The 18,031-nt window shown below is 41.9% G+C and overlaps 1 protein-coding gene across 1 annotated transcript; it reads right to left on the reverse strand.

The window, feature by feature from the left end:
* Positions 1-6,009: 6,009 nt before the first annotated feature.
* On the reverse strand, positions 6,010-12,872 carry Ramac (RNA guanine-7 methyltransferase activating subunit). Its single transcript, XM_027407540.2, has 3 exons — positions 12,526-12,872; positions 7,515-7,712; positions 6,010-6,869 (listed from the first exon to the last, which is right to left on the reverse strand). Exons 2-3 carry the CDS (start codon positions 7,682-7,684, stop codon positions 6,683-6,685), a joined length of 357 nt encoding a protein of 118 aa, XP_027263341.1. The 5' UTR covers positions 7,685-7,712; positions 12,526-12,872; the 3' UTR covers positions 6,010-6,682.
* Positions 12,873-18,031: the final 5,159 nt, after the last annotated feature.

The following is an 18,031-nucleotide window of genomic DNA, read 5'->3' on the forward strand; positions in this document are numbered from 1 at the left end:
GGAACAAATGTTTAAACACATAAGAAAATGCTTGAGAAACAAAGAGGAATTGACAAAAAGGTGCAGTGTCCCAGGTGACAAAGGTGCAATGACAACCAACAGTGAACCATCCTAGTAAAAGACTACAAAGTCTGAGAAGCCTGAGACCAATCAGACAAAAAGCTGAAGCTGGGGCAGTGAGATGATTTAGTGCAGGGGTCTCAACCTTCCTAAGGTTGTTGTGGTAACCCCCAACCATTAATGTTTTTATGAATGTGTTTATGTATACAGTGTTCTGCCTGCAGGCCAGAAGAGGGCACCAGATCCCATTATAGATGGCTGTGAGCCACCATGTGGGTGCTGGGAATTGAACTCAGGACCTCTGGAAGAGCAAGCAGCCAGTGCTCTTAACCTCTGAGCCATCTCTCCAGTCCCATATTTTCATTGGTACTTCACAACTGTCACTTTGCCACTTATGAAATACAAATATCTGATATGCAGGATATCTGACATGTGACCCCCAAAGGATTCCCAGAACCCAGACCCACTGTGAGAGAACTGACTTCTCAAAGTTGTCCTAACACCACACATGCACTGTGGCGTGTGTATAATAAACTTCACTCACCTACATACCGTTGTCAATGTTAAAAAACATCTTAAAAATTTGAAGTCATAGGGGAAAAAAAAACAATTTTTTTTTTTTTACATACTGGCCCCCTTTGTGACAAGACATCTGACAAAAGCAGCCTAAAAGGGCCATTTCTATTCAGTCTGAGAGTGAATAGAAATCATGGTGGGGAGGGCACAGCAGCAGGAGCTCGAGGCAGCTGTCATACTGCACTGTAGTCAAGAAGCAGGGAGATGAACAACCCTGCTTGGCTCATTTCCTCTTTGTGCAGGCCAGGGCCCCAGCCAAGGGCATGGTGCTAACCACATTTACAGTGGATCCTTCCACTTCAAAGACCAACACACACATCATAGCCTGCAAGCTGCCGATGAACATGTGAATTCCTAGTGTTTTCAGTGGTATCCTTTAACCTGATGACTTCCCTTTTAAGAGCACTATCCACAGAAGACAAAATAAAACCACCAAAGAATATATGTACAAAGGTAATGTGGCACTGTTAGTATTCGAAAATGGAGAGAATCCCCAAGTATCTACCAAGAGAATGATCATCTAAGTGATGGCAAATTCATACTATATTATTAAAATTAAATCATTAGTTCTGATTCTGTTATTAACCTGGAATGTACTCTGTTAAGTATATGAAAAGGTAGGTGTGTGTGTGTGTGTGTGTGTGTGTGTGTGTGTGTGTGTGTGATCTCACTTTGATAGGAAAGAAATATATAACTTCTATAAATCTGTTTGAACATGGTAAAACAGGTAAAAATATAGAATTTTTGGGTGAAGACTACTAATTTTTATACCATCTCACTTTTTACATTTATTTTGCATATACATAGAATGTACACAATTAAATTTAAGAGGAAAAAGAACACAAAACAACAAAGCTCTCTGGCTTTAGCAATGAGAACAGCTTTGTTTACCTCATTCAGACAAAGGCTGGAGACTTCAGGGAGTTAATGGCACTGGCAGTGGAAAAAAACCATGAGATCATAATCACACCCTCCCCTGAAGTGGTCTCAGGAGATGCTACTGAAGTCCAGAGAAAATTTAACTGGTAATTAATACGTAGGGTTCTTTGTGCCCTTAGGGACAGAATGAAACACCAACTAAATTAGCTCGGCAGCCCATGAAGAAGCCAGTGGGGTATTTGTGAGCTGAACTCCTTTTTGTTTTTGGAACTTTAATTTTTTGAGACGAGGGCTCATGCAGCCAGACTGGCCTCAAACACAGTGTAGTTGAAAATGAGCTTGTGATTCTGACCTTCCCTTCTTACAGAGATTAAACTCAGGACTCTGAGTGCTGGGCAGGCACTCTTCCAAAGCCAAACTACTTTTTGTCTTGGTTTTCACGACAGTTTCTCTGTGTGACAGTCCTGGCTGCCTTGAAACTCACTGTGTAGACCAGACTGGCCTCTACCTGCCTCTGCCTCCCAAGTGCTGGGATTAAAAGTGTGTGCCACCACCACCAGGCCAGTTTTTTACATATTTTTTAAAGTTTATACATTTTGATATTCTTTCCCCTCCCCAACTCCTCCAAAATCCTCCCCAACTCCCTACCTACCCAACTTCATGTTCTCTATTAAAACAAACAAAACCCACAGGAAAAACAACCAAAAACAAAATTTAAAAAAGGAAAATCAGTAAGACAAGAAAAAAATTCCAAAACAAAAAATGCATAAAAAAACATGAAGTCTGTTTTGTTTTGGCCAACTACTCCTGGGCATGGGGCCTACCTACCCTGAAACGTAGCTGATAGACCCAGTGACACTCAATTGGAGAAAACTGATACTCCCTTTCTCAGCAGGTAACAATTGCACATAGCTTCTTGGTTAGGGGTGGGACTGTGCCCACTTCCCTTTCTTAGTGCTGGGATTTAGTTGTCTAGTTTGAACCTGTGCAAGTCCTTTGTATGCTATACCCATAGGGCAGAGCATCATTCAACCCTCATCACAGAAGTTTCTTTTTACAATAGATAGTAATTAGCAAAAGGACCCACAACTGGACAATCTGCATGCTGAGTGAGAGACTTTGGAGCACTAAGCCCTAAATGGGATGTCTTCATCAAACCTTTCCTCTCAAGGAGAGGAGGCAGAAGATCCAGAGGTGGTGGATGACTCTAAGTAACCAGCATCTTCCAGAAACAAGACAGATGCACATATGAACTCACAGAGACTGTGAGCTGAACCTAACCCAGCCCAGGAAGGCCTTCCTTCAAATTCAGGAGGCATGAACCTGTGTTCTGTGGGTGCTTATATATTTGTTTACTTTGTATATATTCCATGCTATATATTTGTTTACTTTGTAATGGGTATAATGTTTGTACTTTTTTATGGAATATAATTTGATACACGTGGACAGTATAACAACCAAATCTAGGTAATTAACATTTGCTTATATATTTGTTTACTTTGTATATATTCCATGCTATATATTTGTTTACTTTGTAATGGGTATAATGTTTGTACTTTTTTATGGAATATAATTTGATACACGTGGACAGTATAACAACCAAATCTAGGTAATTAACATTTCTGTCATCTCACACACTATCGTGTGTGTGTGTGTGTGTGTGTGTGTGTGTGTGTGTGTGTATGTATGTATGTCAGGAACACAGTCCTCTAGTTACTTTGGAAAGTATGAGTCTTAGAATGATTCTATGCAAGCATATTACCCACCACTTGCTTTATTTTGGAATCCGTTACTAACCCTCTCTATCCCCCCATCCCTTCTTTTCAGGTGACTTCTGTGCCACTCCACACTTTCATGTGGCCAACATAATTTTAGTTTCTGCTAGTAAGATGTGGTATTAGTCTTTCTGTGTCTGAATACAGTAACCTCCAGCAATTCTATGTTGTCATTTGGTAAGATTCCACCCTCCACCCCATTCCCCCTTTTTAAGATACAGACTTTCTCTGTAGCCCTGGCTGTTCTGGACCTCACTCTGTAGACCAGGCTGGCCTTGAAGTCAAGAGATCCTCCTTCCTCTGCCTCCTAGTGATGAGATTAAAGACATGTGCCACACTCCACAGATTCCAACTTTTTTATTTGTATGCCCTTACATCATCCTAAAAGGAGTCACATCCTGCTGGTAAGTTTGTTGGAAGCTTACCTTGTGTTAACCTACTCCTCCATGCTACCTACTCTGCAAAAATGTGAATCTAACAGTATGGTTAACAACCCCTCTAAGTGTTTCTCTGATGCCAAGGCCTCTGTACTGTTCAAACACTACCCCCTACACACCCCTACACACCCCCACATGCACAGCCCTGCTGATGGGCACTGTGTAGCCATCCTGGCCCAGGACCACACTTTGTATTTGACTTTCCTCAAAAGCAGCATCAACCAGACTTACAGAAAGGAGGAAATATTTGCTCTCAAGGTTCCCTTGGGGTCCTATCTACTAATTGGATCTAGATTTTAATTTGTTCTCTAATAATATAACAGTCTCTTGGAAAACTTGTTGATAATCATAGAACATCATATATAGCCATATTTTAATCCTTAAGTATTAATCTAAATATTGACAATATTTTCTTTTACTATAGACAGTAAAGCTAATTGAAAGTCAGTATCCCGAGTATGATTGAAAGTTCAAGGTCAGCCAGGTAGTGGTGGCACACTCAGGAGGCAGAGGCAGGCTGATCTCTGTGAGTTTGAGGCCAGCCTGGTCTACAAAGCTACAGAGAAAACCTGTCTCGAAAAATTAAAAAAGAAAAGAAAGTTCAAGATCAGCCTGGGCAACTCAGTGAAACTGTCTCAAAATAAAAAGTAAAGATGGGGCTGGAGTAGGTAGAATTGCCTAGTATGTGTGAGGCCCTAGGTCCCATCTGTAGTAACAACCCAGAAGTCAATAGCCCAAATCCAAATCTGTTTGATTCTAAGGCCCATATGTGAAAAGCTTTGTCCCAGCCTGTGGTGGTTGGGGGGTTTAGAGGTAGGGGCTAGTGGGAAGTTCTTGGAAGGAGCTAACCAGCCCCAGCCTCTTCCCTTACCCCCATTCACTTCCCTTACCCTTATTCAAACCACCACGAGGTGACCAGGTTTCTGCCACATGCTCCTTTCATAATTTATGGCCTTGGCACAAGCCCAAAGCACTAGGGTCAACCGTGACAGAAGCCCTGGGGCCGTGAACCTCAGATACCTGTCGTCCTTGTAAATTCCTCAGGTATACTGAATACCAACGAACACAAATTTAACCAAGTGGAAGAAAAAAATTTAAAGCATGAAAATGTTATTAATAAAGAATAGTGCAAAATTAGTGCTGTCAGTGGCCTCCAGGATGAAAGGTCATTTCCTTCTCCTTTAGCACTCTTAAGACTTGGACATTTTGGTTAGGCAGGGTGGTGCACACCTGCAGTCCCCAGGTACTCAGGGGTCTAAGGTATGGGTCTAAGGTTGAGCCTAGGAGTTCTGGGTCAACCTAAGTAACAGAAAGAAAAAAAAATCCCACTTTTAAAACAATAAAAAAGAAAACTGATATTTCCTTACTCTTAACTCTACCATAGGTCCTGTATTTTCCTTGAGGTATACAAAATACAAAAGGAAATTTCACCCTTCTGTTAAACATCTTAAGAATGCCAGATATCTTTCCAGATGCCTTTCCCAAATGGCTTCAAGAACCCAAACCTATTCTCAAAGCAATGGCTATTTATATGCTAGATACCCCATATCCTTCTAGCACTGCAAAATGCAAGCCAGAAAACTCTTCAAGCTGTTCTCAATAGGATTTAATCTGTTATGTTCAATAATGAACATATTTTAAAGTAAGCGCCAGTTTCCAAAATGTGTGTCACTAATCTAGCTCAGCTTTTACATAAGCTTCTTCCAAACTTGAAGTGTTTACCTAAATATAATTTGATCTCCTATTGCAATTTACAAATGAATACACGTAAGGAAATGATGATAAATCCGTCATTGTTTCTTGCCTTTCCTCATCTTGTATATTATCACTTACAAATGCCCAGCCTTAGCTTGGTTTGTTTCTTGCTAGCTTTTAACTTAAATCAGCCCATCTACCTTTGCCTCTGGGCCTTTTCCTTTTCTTACTTCTGTAATCATACTTTCACTCTTACTCTGTAGCTGGCTGGATGGCTGTCCCTTCTTTTCTCACTCCTCCATGGATGCCTCCTCCCAGATTTCTCCTCCTATTTATTCTCTCAGCCTGCCAGCCCCACCTATCCTTTCTCCTGCCCTACTATTGGCTATTCAGCTCTTCATTAGACCAATCAGGTGTTTTAGACAGGCAGAGTAACACAGCTTCACAGAGTTAAACAAATGCAATATAAAAGAATGCAACACATCTCTGCATCATTAAACAAATGTTCCACAGCATAAAAAAATGTAACACACCTTAAAATAATATTCCAACACATGAAATACCAAAATAGTCTAAATGCAGCAGTATTTACATGAGTATTGTGTTTATAGTGCACATCCGTTTCTTCCCTGTTGTAAGTTTGCAAAAATCTTGGTGTATACAAAATGTTGAGTTCTTCAATCCCACGGCTTCAGGAGGCTGCACTGAATGAGTCCTTCCACATAAAGAGACCAAATTGGTTCTGGAGCTGACTCACACTTATAAACCACAATACAATAATCACATAACAAAGTCAAAAGGAATAATTGTTTACCTTTCAACTGCTGCTACTGTGTACAATACACTATAAATACTCATAGGTGTTTTTACAAACTGACTGTCCTTACTCTTTGAAACGTCCAAGGTGAGGACATCTGAGCATGTTACTCTTCTATATACGCTTCCTATTTAAACATTTTATTTGTCTTAAATATAGAACTCCTGGAGGCCAAAAGGGATAACACATCAAACGCAAAACACTATTAAATCATAAAACAAACGGTATTTTTAAGATAAAGCTAGACAATATAATCCACACTTTATTGCCATCAATCATCACATCTCTAACAAGATCAGTTTGTTTTTCCAAGTCTCAAATTCTAAACAATTAACAACCCATTCTGTAAAATAGAATGAAAAACTATGACTACAAGAAGACAAAGGAAGGTTTAGCATGTTATCAAAATGAATGGTCTTTTGTTAAAAGCCACAACATTTCTGTTAGTAGTAACCATAGGGAGGCCGCGGATTGTGACCATATTGTCCGTACTGTTGTTGATAGTAAGGCTCTTGTCTCTGCTGTGGATAATTGTTACCCCATGACCGTCCATGCCACTGATTTGCTCGATTGTCACTTGGCCATCCTCGTCTGTTATCCCTACCTCTAAACTGTCTGTTATCTTGCAGCCTACCAAAAGAAAACACAAATATTAACTTCCCTTTAAAAAATAAACACAAGAAATCAACCCCAGGGCATTTGAATTCTCAATGTAATACACATCACATCACTAGTCACATGTTCCTAAGATTTAAGTCTTCTTCCAGCATCACAACTGGATGCTTCTATTGGACAAGCAGGTAACAAGTCCAGGTGTGGTCAAACTGACACCTACTAAAATGTACAAAACACTGTCACTTCTTTATTTTTTCGAATTATTACATAATTTTCCATTTCATTTTAGAAAATTTCTAAATTAATCAAAATAATACCTTCTTTAAGAAATCAAGCACAGAAACTACAGTTTTATTAAGTTTATTTGTAAAGAAAATATTAGTTTGAGACAGGGTCTCATTGGACAGTCCAGGCTGGCCTAGAACTTGTGAACCTATTGCCTCAGCCTCCCAAGTATTGTAAGTATGGCTTGCATCACTCTACCTGGCTTGAACAGAGCACATAAAAGCAAGTATTTAGAATGCTTATTATGTTCCAGGACTGTGGGTGAACCATACTGAAAACACTGGTTGCTACTTTTGCTGGCTTTATGGGCAAGCATGCTAAAGCTATCTTCTCCCAGACAATCCTCTGCGTTTATCCTCTGGAAATAACACATACCAGTTGCCTCTATTTCTTTGGTTACCACCAGCTCTGCTATTCCATTCCTCAACAATTGGAGGGGATTCAGGAGGACGTTTCAAGTACTCCTGGTACTCCTTGTCATCTTGTGTGAATCTGCTTGCAAACATCTCTTCAAAATCTGGAGTCACTTCAGAAGTATCACTCATCTTGAAATTTCTGTACAATTTTTAAGATCTGTAAGAATTTTTAAAAAATTAACACTTAAGTTATTAGCTTATGAAAAACCAAGAAGTGAACAATTTTGGACAGAGTATTAACAAAAGTCCCTATGTATTTTTAAACTTAACATTGTAACAGTTCTGGACTACATTGTGCTACTGGAGCCTGCAATACTAAGATGAACAATATATCATAAGCCACACCCCAGTCAGGAAGAGACAGATATAGGGGAGAATAGTTCGATTGGTAACATGCTTGTCATGAAAGAATGTGGACCAGAGTTTGCTCTTCAGCACCTACATAAAAAGCCTGGCCAGTGGAACAGGCTTACAATCCCAGTGCTGGGGAAGTGGAGATAGGCTTGCTGGCCAGTCACCTTAGCTAACTGGCACGTTTCAGGTTCCAGTGAAAGACCCAGCTCAGAAATGAAGGTAGATAGCTCCTGAAGAATGACCCTGGAGTGGATATCTGGCTTCCACATGCAACCTACGCATACATACACCTACAATAAAATGGGAACATAAAAGGAGAAGCAGAAGACAACAAGAAATAAAACTAATTTTATCAAGTAATCAAGCAACAAATTGTGGAAAATGTTGTATCCAATGCAAATGCTTTTGTTATCTTCTTTCTGGGGGACAATGGGAAGTATGGATGACTTAAGAGGGGAAGCCTGAAGATCCAATCTGCCTTTATGTGTGGTGACAAACACCTGTAACAGGAAGCAGAGCTAGAGGAACTACAGGCCAACCTGGTCTATAATTGATTCCAAGCCAGCAAGGGCTACTTGTGAGATCCCATCTCAACAAAGATAAAAAGATCCAATTTCGTATTTTGACGGACTCTTTGTAACTGGGTAGAGACTAGTGAAACTAAAGCAGAGTGCTGTAGTAATGTAGATAACATGCTGAAAAGTTAATGTGAGGCAGGGACTAGGAAAAAGTCACCAACTAGACATGGAGGAGAAATAAGGGATGATCCTCAGGCTTCCTGCCAAATGATCAGACAAATTATAGTATCACCAAAACTATGAGAAAGATGGGTAAAGACACACTGAATTTAAAGTGAGCCAGGAGCCAGGCGATAGTAGCCCACACCTTTAATCCCAGCACTCGGGAGGCAGAGGCAGTCGATCTCTGAGTTCGAGGCCAGCCTGGGCTACAGATTCCAAGAAAGCCAGGGCTACACAGAGAATCCCTGCCTCAAAAAAACCAAAAACAAAAAGTGAGCTATGTTCCATACATCCAAGAGTCAATTCAGTTAACTGAGAATAAGAGAAGAATTGAAGATGAATAAGGGAAACATGAGTAATGGTTTTGGTAGTTAATGCTATAAAAGAGGATGAGACTCCTTAGGGAGAATGTGGAAGAGCATCAATATTCAAAGAGTACTCAAAGTCAATGAAAAGATATGAAAAAGCACACAGAAACCAACAAGAAAAGATTGGCATACAAGGTAAGAGAATAAAGAGTGGTTGATATTGGCAAATCAGACAATGGTAGAAAGAACTCAAAAAGAGAATTGGATTCAGATATCAGGTGATTGTTTTAGAGTAGTAGGAAATGAAGCACTACTGCAAATGACTGTGAATAAACTAAGATGAGAAATTAGAATTTTTGAGAAGCTTGAGTAACTGAGTCAGTAGCTATACTCTCAGCATTTAAATGGTTTAGGGTTTTTCTTGACAGTGAGACATAACTGCTCCTGGCACACCAATTACGTCAGAAAGGAAGATAGGCTTTGAAGAAACTCAACATGGAGTTTGCCTTCAACATGGCAAGATTAGCCATTTGGGCAAGAAACTGTTCTTGCCTGGACTGTTTGTTGCTGTATAAACTGGACATGCAGGACCCACAAGAAAGTGACTGCTGAACTTACAAAACAAAATGAACAGTCCTGAAGGGTTCCTGCTTAAATGGAGAAGTCTGCCAGACACACTGTGGCCTATGGGCTGAAGATGGATGCCCCAATGTTACAGAGGAACTTTGGGTGACTGTCCAGGTATCTAGATGTGTCTGTCAATTCCAGAGTTTTTATATTATCCTTCTGTGGTCTTATGGAGTTGAAGACAGACAGTTATAGTTAGTTTTCTTCAGTTATTATAAAAGATAAGTTACCCTTTTTATTTAAACAGAAAAGAGGAGATGATGGGAGAGGGCCTTCTGTGTATGTTTGTCTTATTGATTGATAAATAAAGTACTGCTGGCCAATAGGAAAGCAAGATAGGTGGGACTAGGGGTCAAGGAGTATTCTGGGAAATGTAGTAAAGATATCCAGACAGGAAGTGACATAGCAGGCAGATTCAGAATATAAGCAGGAAATAGCTCTCTTGCTCTTCCTCCTGCTCTCTTCTCCATGGAGCTGCCATGTAATCCCGGGAAGAGGACACCAATGGAAGTTGTCCTCGGTAAGTCTTTTAAAATATATAGATTTATGATAATTAAGACTGAGCTAGCATATAAGAAATCCTAATCAATTGGCCAGCAGCATTTGAAACTAATATAAATCTCTGTGTGTTATTTGGGGCCCTAACACAGCGGGCATAACTCGGGCAGCTGGTGGAAAGCACCCACGTGGCTGCGGGACTCAGGCGGATCAGAATAAAGACTTACAGTTACAACTCTTAACAGCTGAGTTTTCCATATAATATTTGGATATCTTAAAAAATATTTCTTCAACCCTCTACCTACAGGAAAAGATTTGACTTAACTTGCAGTTCTAATCCTCAAGGAACCAGAGTAGAGTTTTCTACCTTCAGCTAAGACCTGGAAACTGCAGAATTATATAAGTAGTCCCCACTTCTCAGCCTTCCTCGACCAAGTACTACTCAGCTTTTCTATCCCATAGCTTTCCTAATCCAAAGTTCGAGTTTTTATTGATTGCCTCAAAACCTCTAAACCAGCAGGGCGGTGCATTTGCACACCTTTAATCCCAGCACTCAGGAGGCAGAAACAGGAGGATCTTGATTGAGGCCAGCCTGCTCTACAGAGCTAGTTCCAGGACTGCTAGGGCTGTTACACAGAGAAACCCTTGTCTTGAAAAACAAAAGCAACAGCACTGCCCCCCCCCCCAAGACCAAAACAAACTTCTAAACCTGGTAGACCTAACACTCCTGAGCAGAGGCAGGAGGATCAATGGAGTTTAGAAGTACAAGACTAGCCTTGACAAAGAAAAAAATAATTAAAACCTATTTTATGATTTGAGGCAGATTTAACATCATGCTAAAAGCTTAAAACCAAATCTTCCCCCTGGTATCCTCAAATTATTTTTTTTCCAATAGTAATTAAACATCTGATAAAGTTTTTGATACAGTGTTTAATTGGAAAACAGTTTCATCATTGCTTTGTCTTTCCTCAAAATAGGTAAGCATTTATAGCATTTAAATATTACCTTTATTCCAACAAAATTAAACTAGAATGTTATTTTAATACAAGAAACAGTACCTGGATTTTCTACCTTTCCATCTACTTTAATTATACTTCCCTGTGCCTGGTACTGACAAACTAATGTCAAGTACCAAAAAGCAAATGAGTTTAAAGTAAATGCAAGTAAGCTGGGTATAGTAACACACACCTTTAATCCCAGCACTTGAGAGGCAGAGGCAGAAGGATCTCTGAGTTGGTCTACACAGTGAGTTCCAGGACAGTGAAAGACAGTCTTAAAACAAAAGAACGAAAACTCCTAACTAATTAAAAGTGTCCATGCTTCCATATTCACTACAGATGCCACTAAAAAGACATCCCATTCCTAATTAAGTCATGTAGTAAATTCATAAGGCAAAGAAAATGCCCGACTCTGTCCTCCACACCTCTACCACAATAAGCAAGTATCTTCATTTGAGAAAGGAATTTAAACACAATCTTAATACAAGCTTTACTTAACCCAAGGATTTGAGGCAATTTTACTGTTTAATGTTTAAGTTGATTAAATATGGGCCGGGGATGACGACAACAGGCAAGCTAGCACGGAAGGGGGAAACTCAAGAGGCCTCAACCAAGAACTACAGGAATGCTAAGAGCAAGAGAAATAGTCTTCTCAAGAGCAGAACACACAAACTGGTTATTCAATACCATATAGGATCAGCTCTGAAAACATATACATATAAATAACATTATACAAACTGCGCAGGCTGGTGTGCATGTGCATATTAAAAACACATTAAACATATATGTAACAACTAAAGAGGCCATGAATTTGAAAGAGGGATTGGTGAGAGGGATTGGAGGGAGGAAAAATGTAATTAATTTCAAAAATATAGATAATAAAATTAAGGAAAATATGGCTTTCAGGTCTTAAAGGAAATTTCAAAAGGGGTGGAGGGGCTGAAGAGATAGACAGCTCAGTAGTCAAGAGCCCTTATTACTCTTCCAAAGGACCACAGAGAGGAGCTCAGTACCCATGTAGGGCGGCTCACAACGGCCTGCAATTCTAGCTGCTGAGGATGCGACGCCTCCTTCTGGTCTCTGTGGGCACCAACACGCGCAAACTTTGTGGCTGCAGCTGGATGGAAGGCTACACCTTTCACTGTACTTGAACCTCACCAATTCCCTCACCACGAATCAAACCACACAAACTTTGGCTGAGGTCCTCCACCCCAGTCCGGGAACAGATGAGGATAACTGACTGAAAAGTGCGTCCCCCAGACCTCGGCACATCTGACACACGGCCCTGACAAAGCGGCTCCTTCCAGAGGCGCCGTAAAGGGCAGGCCTGAGGAGCAGCGACCTCGGGGCTCCCCCGCATCCAGACGGCGAGGGATCGATCACCAGACTCCCCATCCCCTCCGCCTCCCCGACCGGAAGAGTGATCCACCCAGGGCTGTACTCACCCTTCCTCAGGACGCCCTGCAGGGACCTCGGACCTTCGTACAGCAGCAACCCACGCAGCTCTCCAAGGTAACCAAACGCGCAGGAAACTCTCACTACCCCACTTCCGCTTCCAGAGCGCAAAAGCAGAAGTAGCCTATCAAATCTCGCGATACTTAGAGGTGGTCGGGTTGGGTTCTTTTCCTTCCCTCTGCCACAGCCCTCGTGTTGGAACCGTGGCGCGGCCCGAAGGATAGGTGCGCGGGCTCGAGCAGCGTGGCGGAGGTGGGCAGTGCTCTTTCCGCTGCCAGGCTGCCTGCCGGACTTACCGAAGGTCGCCGTCTATTATAACCCCCCGGACTGGGAGGGAAGGCTGCCGGAGATCCCGGGCGGAGCCGCCCTGGGCGGAGCAGACTGTAGCGCCCCGCCCTGCTCGAGCGATGCCAGCCCGGCCCTGAGCAGCCGGAAGGCTCCTGCGTGCGGCTTGCTGGGAGCTCCCTCCGGCTGAAACGCACCCACTTCTCCACTGTCTGGAGTCCCTTCCCTCCCTGCGGCTGCTGGGCGGTTTCTTGTGGAGAGTTGGCCAGTGCGGGAATGTTCACTGTCTCGGGTGTAACTTGCCCTTTTTCTCAGGCCGCTTCCGGGACAGCCCACCCGGTGTCTAAATTGGACACCCTTTTCTTTCCACGCCTCTGTCAGAGGCCGTGTGCTGTTGCTCGTCCCTGCAGTAACTCCAGCATCCACCCACTCCCATGCCCATTGCCTCCACCCCATCAACGTTCTCATCACCCCTGGACAGTGAAAACGCCCCATTTTTTCGTGTTGATGCCCTTCTTCCTACATCCCTGCCCCACCAGCATCTCTTCCGCATAGCTGCTATAGGTGTATTCGTATTCAAGCACAGCTGGGTTGCAAGATATTCAATAGCCCCTTGCTGCCAAGGCCAAAAATATTAATTTAGTTTAAAAATTCTATTTTATGACGTTTCTCTTTCATTCTCTCGCCCATGGTAAACCAGGCCATGTGCAGTACTTCATGAATTATTTATTACATTTCTCTAGATTGAGCCGGGCGTTGGTGGTGCACGCCTTTAATCCCAGCACTCGGGAGGCAGAGGCAGGCGGATCTCTGTGAGTTCGAGACCAGCCTGGTCTACAAGAGCTAGTTCCAGGACAGCCTTCAAAGCCACAGAGAAACCCTGTCTCGAAAAACCAAAACAAACAAACAAACAAACAAACAAAACCACATTTCTCTAGATTGACAGTGTTCCCTTGTGCTTGGAATACTTAGCATTCCCTTACAACACACACACACACACACCCCACCTCCAGGTGTTGACAAGTTATATCCACTCTCTAAGACGTTACAGTGTGACATCACCATCTGGAAATACGTTTTACCTCTTCTGGGTTCCATAATACTTTCTGAACTTTATGTGTTACTGCCACTTTCTGACTTTGGGCTACGGTTATTTATACACACCTTCTTTAATTTGTACATCTTACAGTATATAGCATTGTGCTTCATATAAAGTGAGCACTCAGCATACACTTGTGGTATGAACGGCAGAACTATGAATAATCCAGGCTATAGTTTAGAAGCATTAATGTAACAAATAGAATAGTATCGATGGGGGTGGGGGAGGCACTTGGTGTCAAGTAGTAAGGGAGATACCATGATCAAGGTTACAGAAATGGAATATCCTTACTGAGTAGGCGATGGGAGACTAACAGTATGGAACAGTGAAAATTCCACTTCTTTGAGTCTAGGAAGTTGACCCTGAAAAGGAATTTCAGTTTCACTTAATTGAAGTGTAAAAGTAGTGTAAGAGCACAAATGAATGTGTGGTGATGCCCCTGTGTAATCCCAGCACTCTGGAGGTGGAGGAGAGATGATGATGAGTTTAAGGCCATCCTCAGTTACATGAGGCCCTATCTTTTTTTTTTTTTTTTGGTTTTTTGAGACAGGGTTTGTCTGTGTAGCTTTGGAGCCTATCCTGGCACTCGCTCTGGAGACCAGGCTGGCCTCGAACTCACAGAGATCCACCTGCCTCTGCCTCCCAAGTGCTGGGATTAAAGGCGTGCACCACCAACGCCCAGCTTTTTTTTTTTTTTTTTAATTCTTTATTAGCCAGGCGGTGGTGGCATACCCCTTTAATCCCAGCACTTGGGAGGCCAGCCTGGTCTACAGGACAGTCAAGGCTACACACACACAAAAAAACCCTGTCTCAAAAAACAAATATATATATTTTTATATGCATTAGTGTTTTGCCTACATGTACGTCTGTGTGAGGGTGTCAGATCCCCTGGAACTGGAGTTACAGATAGTTGTGAGCTATCACCTGGGTGCTGAGAATTGAACCCAGGTCTTCTGGAAGAGCAGCCAGCGCTCTTAACTCTTGAGCCATCTCTCCAGCCTGGAGACCATATCTTAGAAAAAAAAAATCCCTGGTTTAATAGTTCATTATAGCCGGGCGTTGGTGGTGCACGCCTTTAATCCCAGCACTCAGGAGGCAGGTGGATCTCTGTGAGTTCGAGGCCAGCCTGGTCTCCAGAGCAAGTACCAGGATAGGCTCCAAAGCTACACAGAGAAACCCTGTATCGAAAAAAAAAAAAAAAGTTCATTATAAAAGTAACTATGGCGTGTGTGATAATCACCATATGAAAGAATCACAGGTAGGACTGAAGAGATGGCTCAGCAGTTAAGTGCACATTTGTCTGTAACTCCCATTCCAGGGCATCCTCACACTGACATATATGCACATAAAATAAAAATAAATTTTTAAAAATCACATTTATAAATAGGGTCTTGTCCTGATCAATTTCTTGTACTGATTAACAGTTAAAGGCAAAGTTACTCCCCTTTCCACAGCATTTAGTACGGTTTGCAAATAATGGGGCACGTGTCAATTTAAAAGGTAGAAGCCAGTGAATTCTCAAACTGTCAATCCAATGAAAACTTTTCATGGAAGCAATCAGCCAGGTCTCCTGGTAAACTCCTGTAATCCCAGTACTTGGGAAATAGATCAGGAGTTCAAGGACAGTTTCTACTACATAGGAAGTTTAAGGCCGGGCTGGGCTACAAGAGACCCTATTTTTAAAGAAAACAAAACAAAACCCCCCAAAAACAACCATTCCCAGGGCCAATAAAATGGTACAGTGGATAAAAGCACTTGCCACTAAGATACCTTGAGTTGGATCCCTAGAACCCACGTAGTAGTAGGAGAACTGATTCCTCTGGCAAGTCATTCTCAGACCTCCATAAGTGCACTGTGGTACCAGGTCTCCCTCACATATGCATAGACACGAACACTAAATACATCTGAGAAAAATAAATTTCAAAAGTAAATCAGTTGAGTTCTTTCTTATAAGTGAAGAACAGTAAATAAATAGCTGCTCTCACAGGTAGAAAGGCAATTTGCAGACATTATCTTCAACTTCTGTAACTTTTTCTGAGTGTCTAAAATAATAACTATTTACAGACTGAAGACTCTGCCGTGAGTTTTAGAGTCCCATCCTCAGTGCGCCATCATTCCAGCAGCAGAAATATTCTGGGAACCAAGGTTTGGAAATGATCACTGTCCAAAGTGTCCTGCTGAGGACAGAGCAGAAACAGGACTCGAGCCCAGGTCAGGACCCTGCAATAGTACCAGTTACTTTGCTATTAAACCTTTCTAGCCTTTATGTCAGGGATCTTTTCTGAATGCCATATTGCATCAAATCAAGGGTGGTATCTCTGGTAAGGCACAGTATATCAAGATATGTAACATTGCCTATTAATGTTTTTATAATACAAATACAACATTAATTGAAGGTATATCATCACAGGTTCTGGAATCCTAAAATGTTTGCATTTATACACAAGTACACTCATATATATATATATATATATATATATATATATATATTATATATATATTTTAATATATTATATTAATATAAATTTTAATATAAATTTTACTTAAATTAGAAACAACCTTATTTTACATATCAATCCCAGTTCCCTCTCCCTCCCATCCTCCCATGCCCCCCACCGATCCCCCAATCCCATCCCCATCCACGCCCCAGGGAGGGTGAGGCCTTCCATGAGGGATCATGAAAAAAAATCTGCATTTGAGGCAGGGCCTAGGCCCTCCGCTGTGTATCTAGGCTAAGAGAGTATCTTTCCATGGGAAATGAGCTCCTGAAGTCCATTCGAGCACTAGAGATGCATCCTGATTCCACTGCCAGAGAGGCCCTATAGGTTGTCCAGTGCTCCTAGCTGACATGTTCAGGGGGCCTAGACACACACACTTCTTTGATAAAATTCAGTAAACTACTGACCTTGAAGCAAAGTATTTCTTATAAACATTATAAAATATAAATCTTTCTCTGAACCCTTGAGGATGAACTTTGTCATACAATAAAGAGATAAATTTTAAATATGAATAATAGGTGGATATAAGGATAAATATTTAGCCAGGCGTTGGTGGCACACGTCTTTAATCCCAGCACTCGGGAGGCAGAGGCAGGCGGATCTCTGTGAGTTCGAGGCCAACCTGGTCTCCAGAGCCAGTGCCAGGATAGGCTTCAAAGCTACACAGAGAAACCCTGTCTCGAACCCCCGCCCCCAAATAAAAGGATAACTATTTAGAATATAGTTAGTGATTATGTTGGTGTTGTAAAGTTATGGTTGTAAGTTTTCCTCCAAGATGTATGACTTCCCTAGCCCTGTAGACTTGGCTAGGTTTCTGGTACCAAGTATGATCTCCCTCTTGTTGAGTGGGCCTTAAGTCCAATCAGAGAGCTGTTCATTACAACCAAGGTGTGTGTGCCACTGTGTGGTAGGTACCCTTTGCCAGGCTGGTTAATTGTTGTGGTTCCTAGGCATCATAGCTAGGCAGGACGATTGGTTGCTTCCCTCATTAGAAGCTTGTATGGTAACTTCTGGAACTGTGACAGCTAGTTTTCAGAGAGGAGGCTTTCAGGTCAGGTCCATTTCGAGGTCCTCTGGGTTCTATGTCCAAAGGTCATGGTGTCTTCAGCAATAAGGACTTACCTTCCACTTCTGGGGGTTGTGGGAAATGAAGGGCAACAGCAGTAACTTATAATGTTTTGAGACTCTCTTGGAAAACCCTGACCGACCGCTTGAAAGAGGGCTTTAATGCCCAGTGTTTGTTTGATAGTCTAGGGCTCTTGTGGAGAACACTCTCATCACAGATGGAAAATTCTCATTGAACTATATATGTATACACAGATTTATATGTAATACAGGTATTTTAGGTAGATACTTAAAAGTATAATTCTTTATGGCTTTTTCAGACATTCCCTTTGTTATCCTAGTCCCTCTTTTTTCTGTATTTCTCTCTCTGCCCTCTTTGTCCCTCTCCGTTTTCCCCATTTCTCCATTCAGATCACTTGTGCTCTGAATGCTCCCTCTCTGTTGCTCATTCACCCCTACAGATGCAAAGGTCTCTTTTACTTTCCTGGTTTCTGCAATTACTCCAGGTTATGCGCTCACATCTGAAGATTCGGAGCCAGGAACCTCAGG

Source organism: Cricetulus griseus, chromosome 3, assembly GCF_003668045.3.
Source record: "Cricetulus griseus strain 17A/GY chromosome 3, alternate assembly CriGri-PICRH-1.0, whole genome shotgun sequence".
NCBI lineage: Eukaryota > Metazoa > Chordata > Mammalia > Rodentia > Cricetidae > Cricetulus > Cricetulus griseus.

Excerpts from the sequence above, each read along its gene's own strand:
- Ramac (XM_027407540.2), bottom strand. The coding sequence starts at position 7,684 with ATGAGTGATACTTCTGAAGTGACTCCAGATTTTGAAGAGATGTTTGCA. Across the intron at positions 6,870-7,514 it reads CAAAGAAATAGAGGCAACTG|GCTGCAAGATAACAGACAGT; the intron begins GTATGTGTTATT and ends TTCTTTTGGTAG.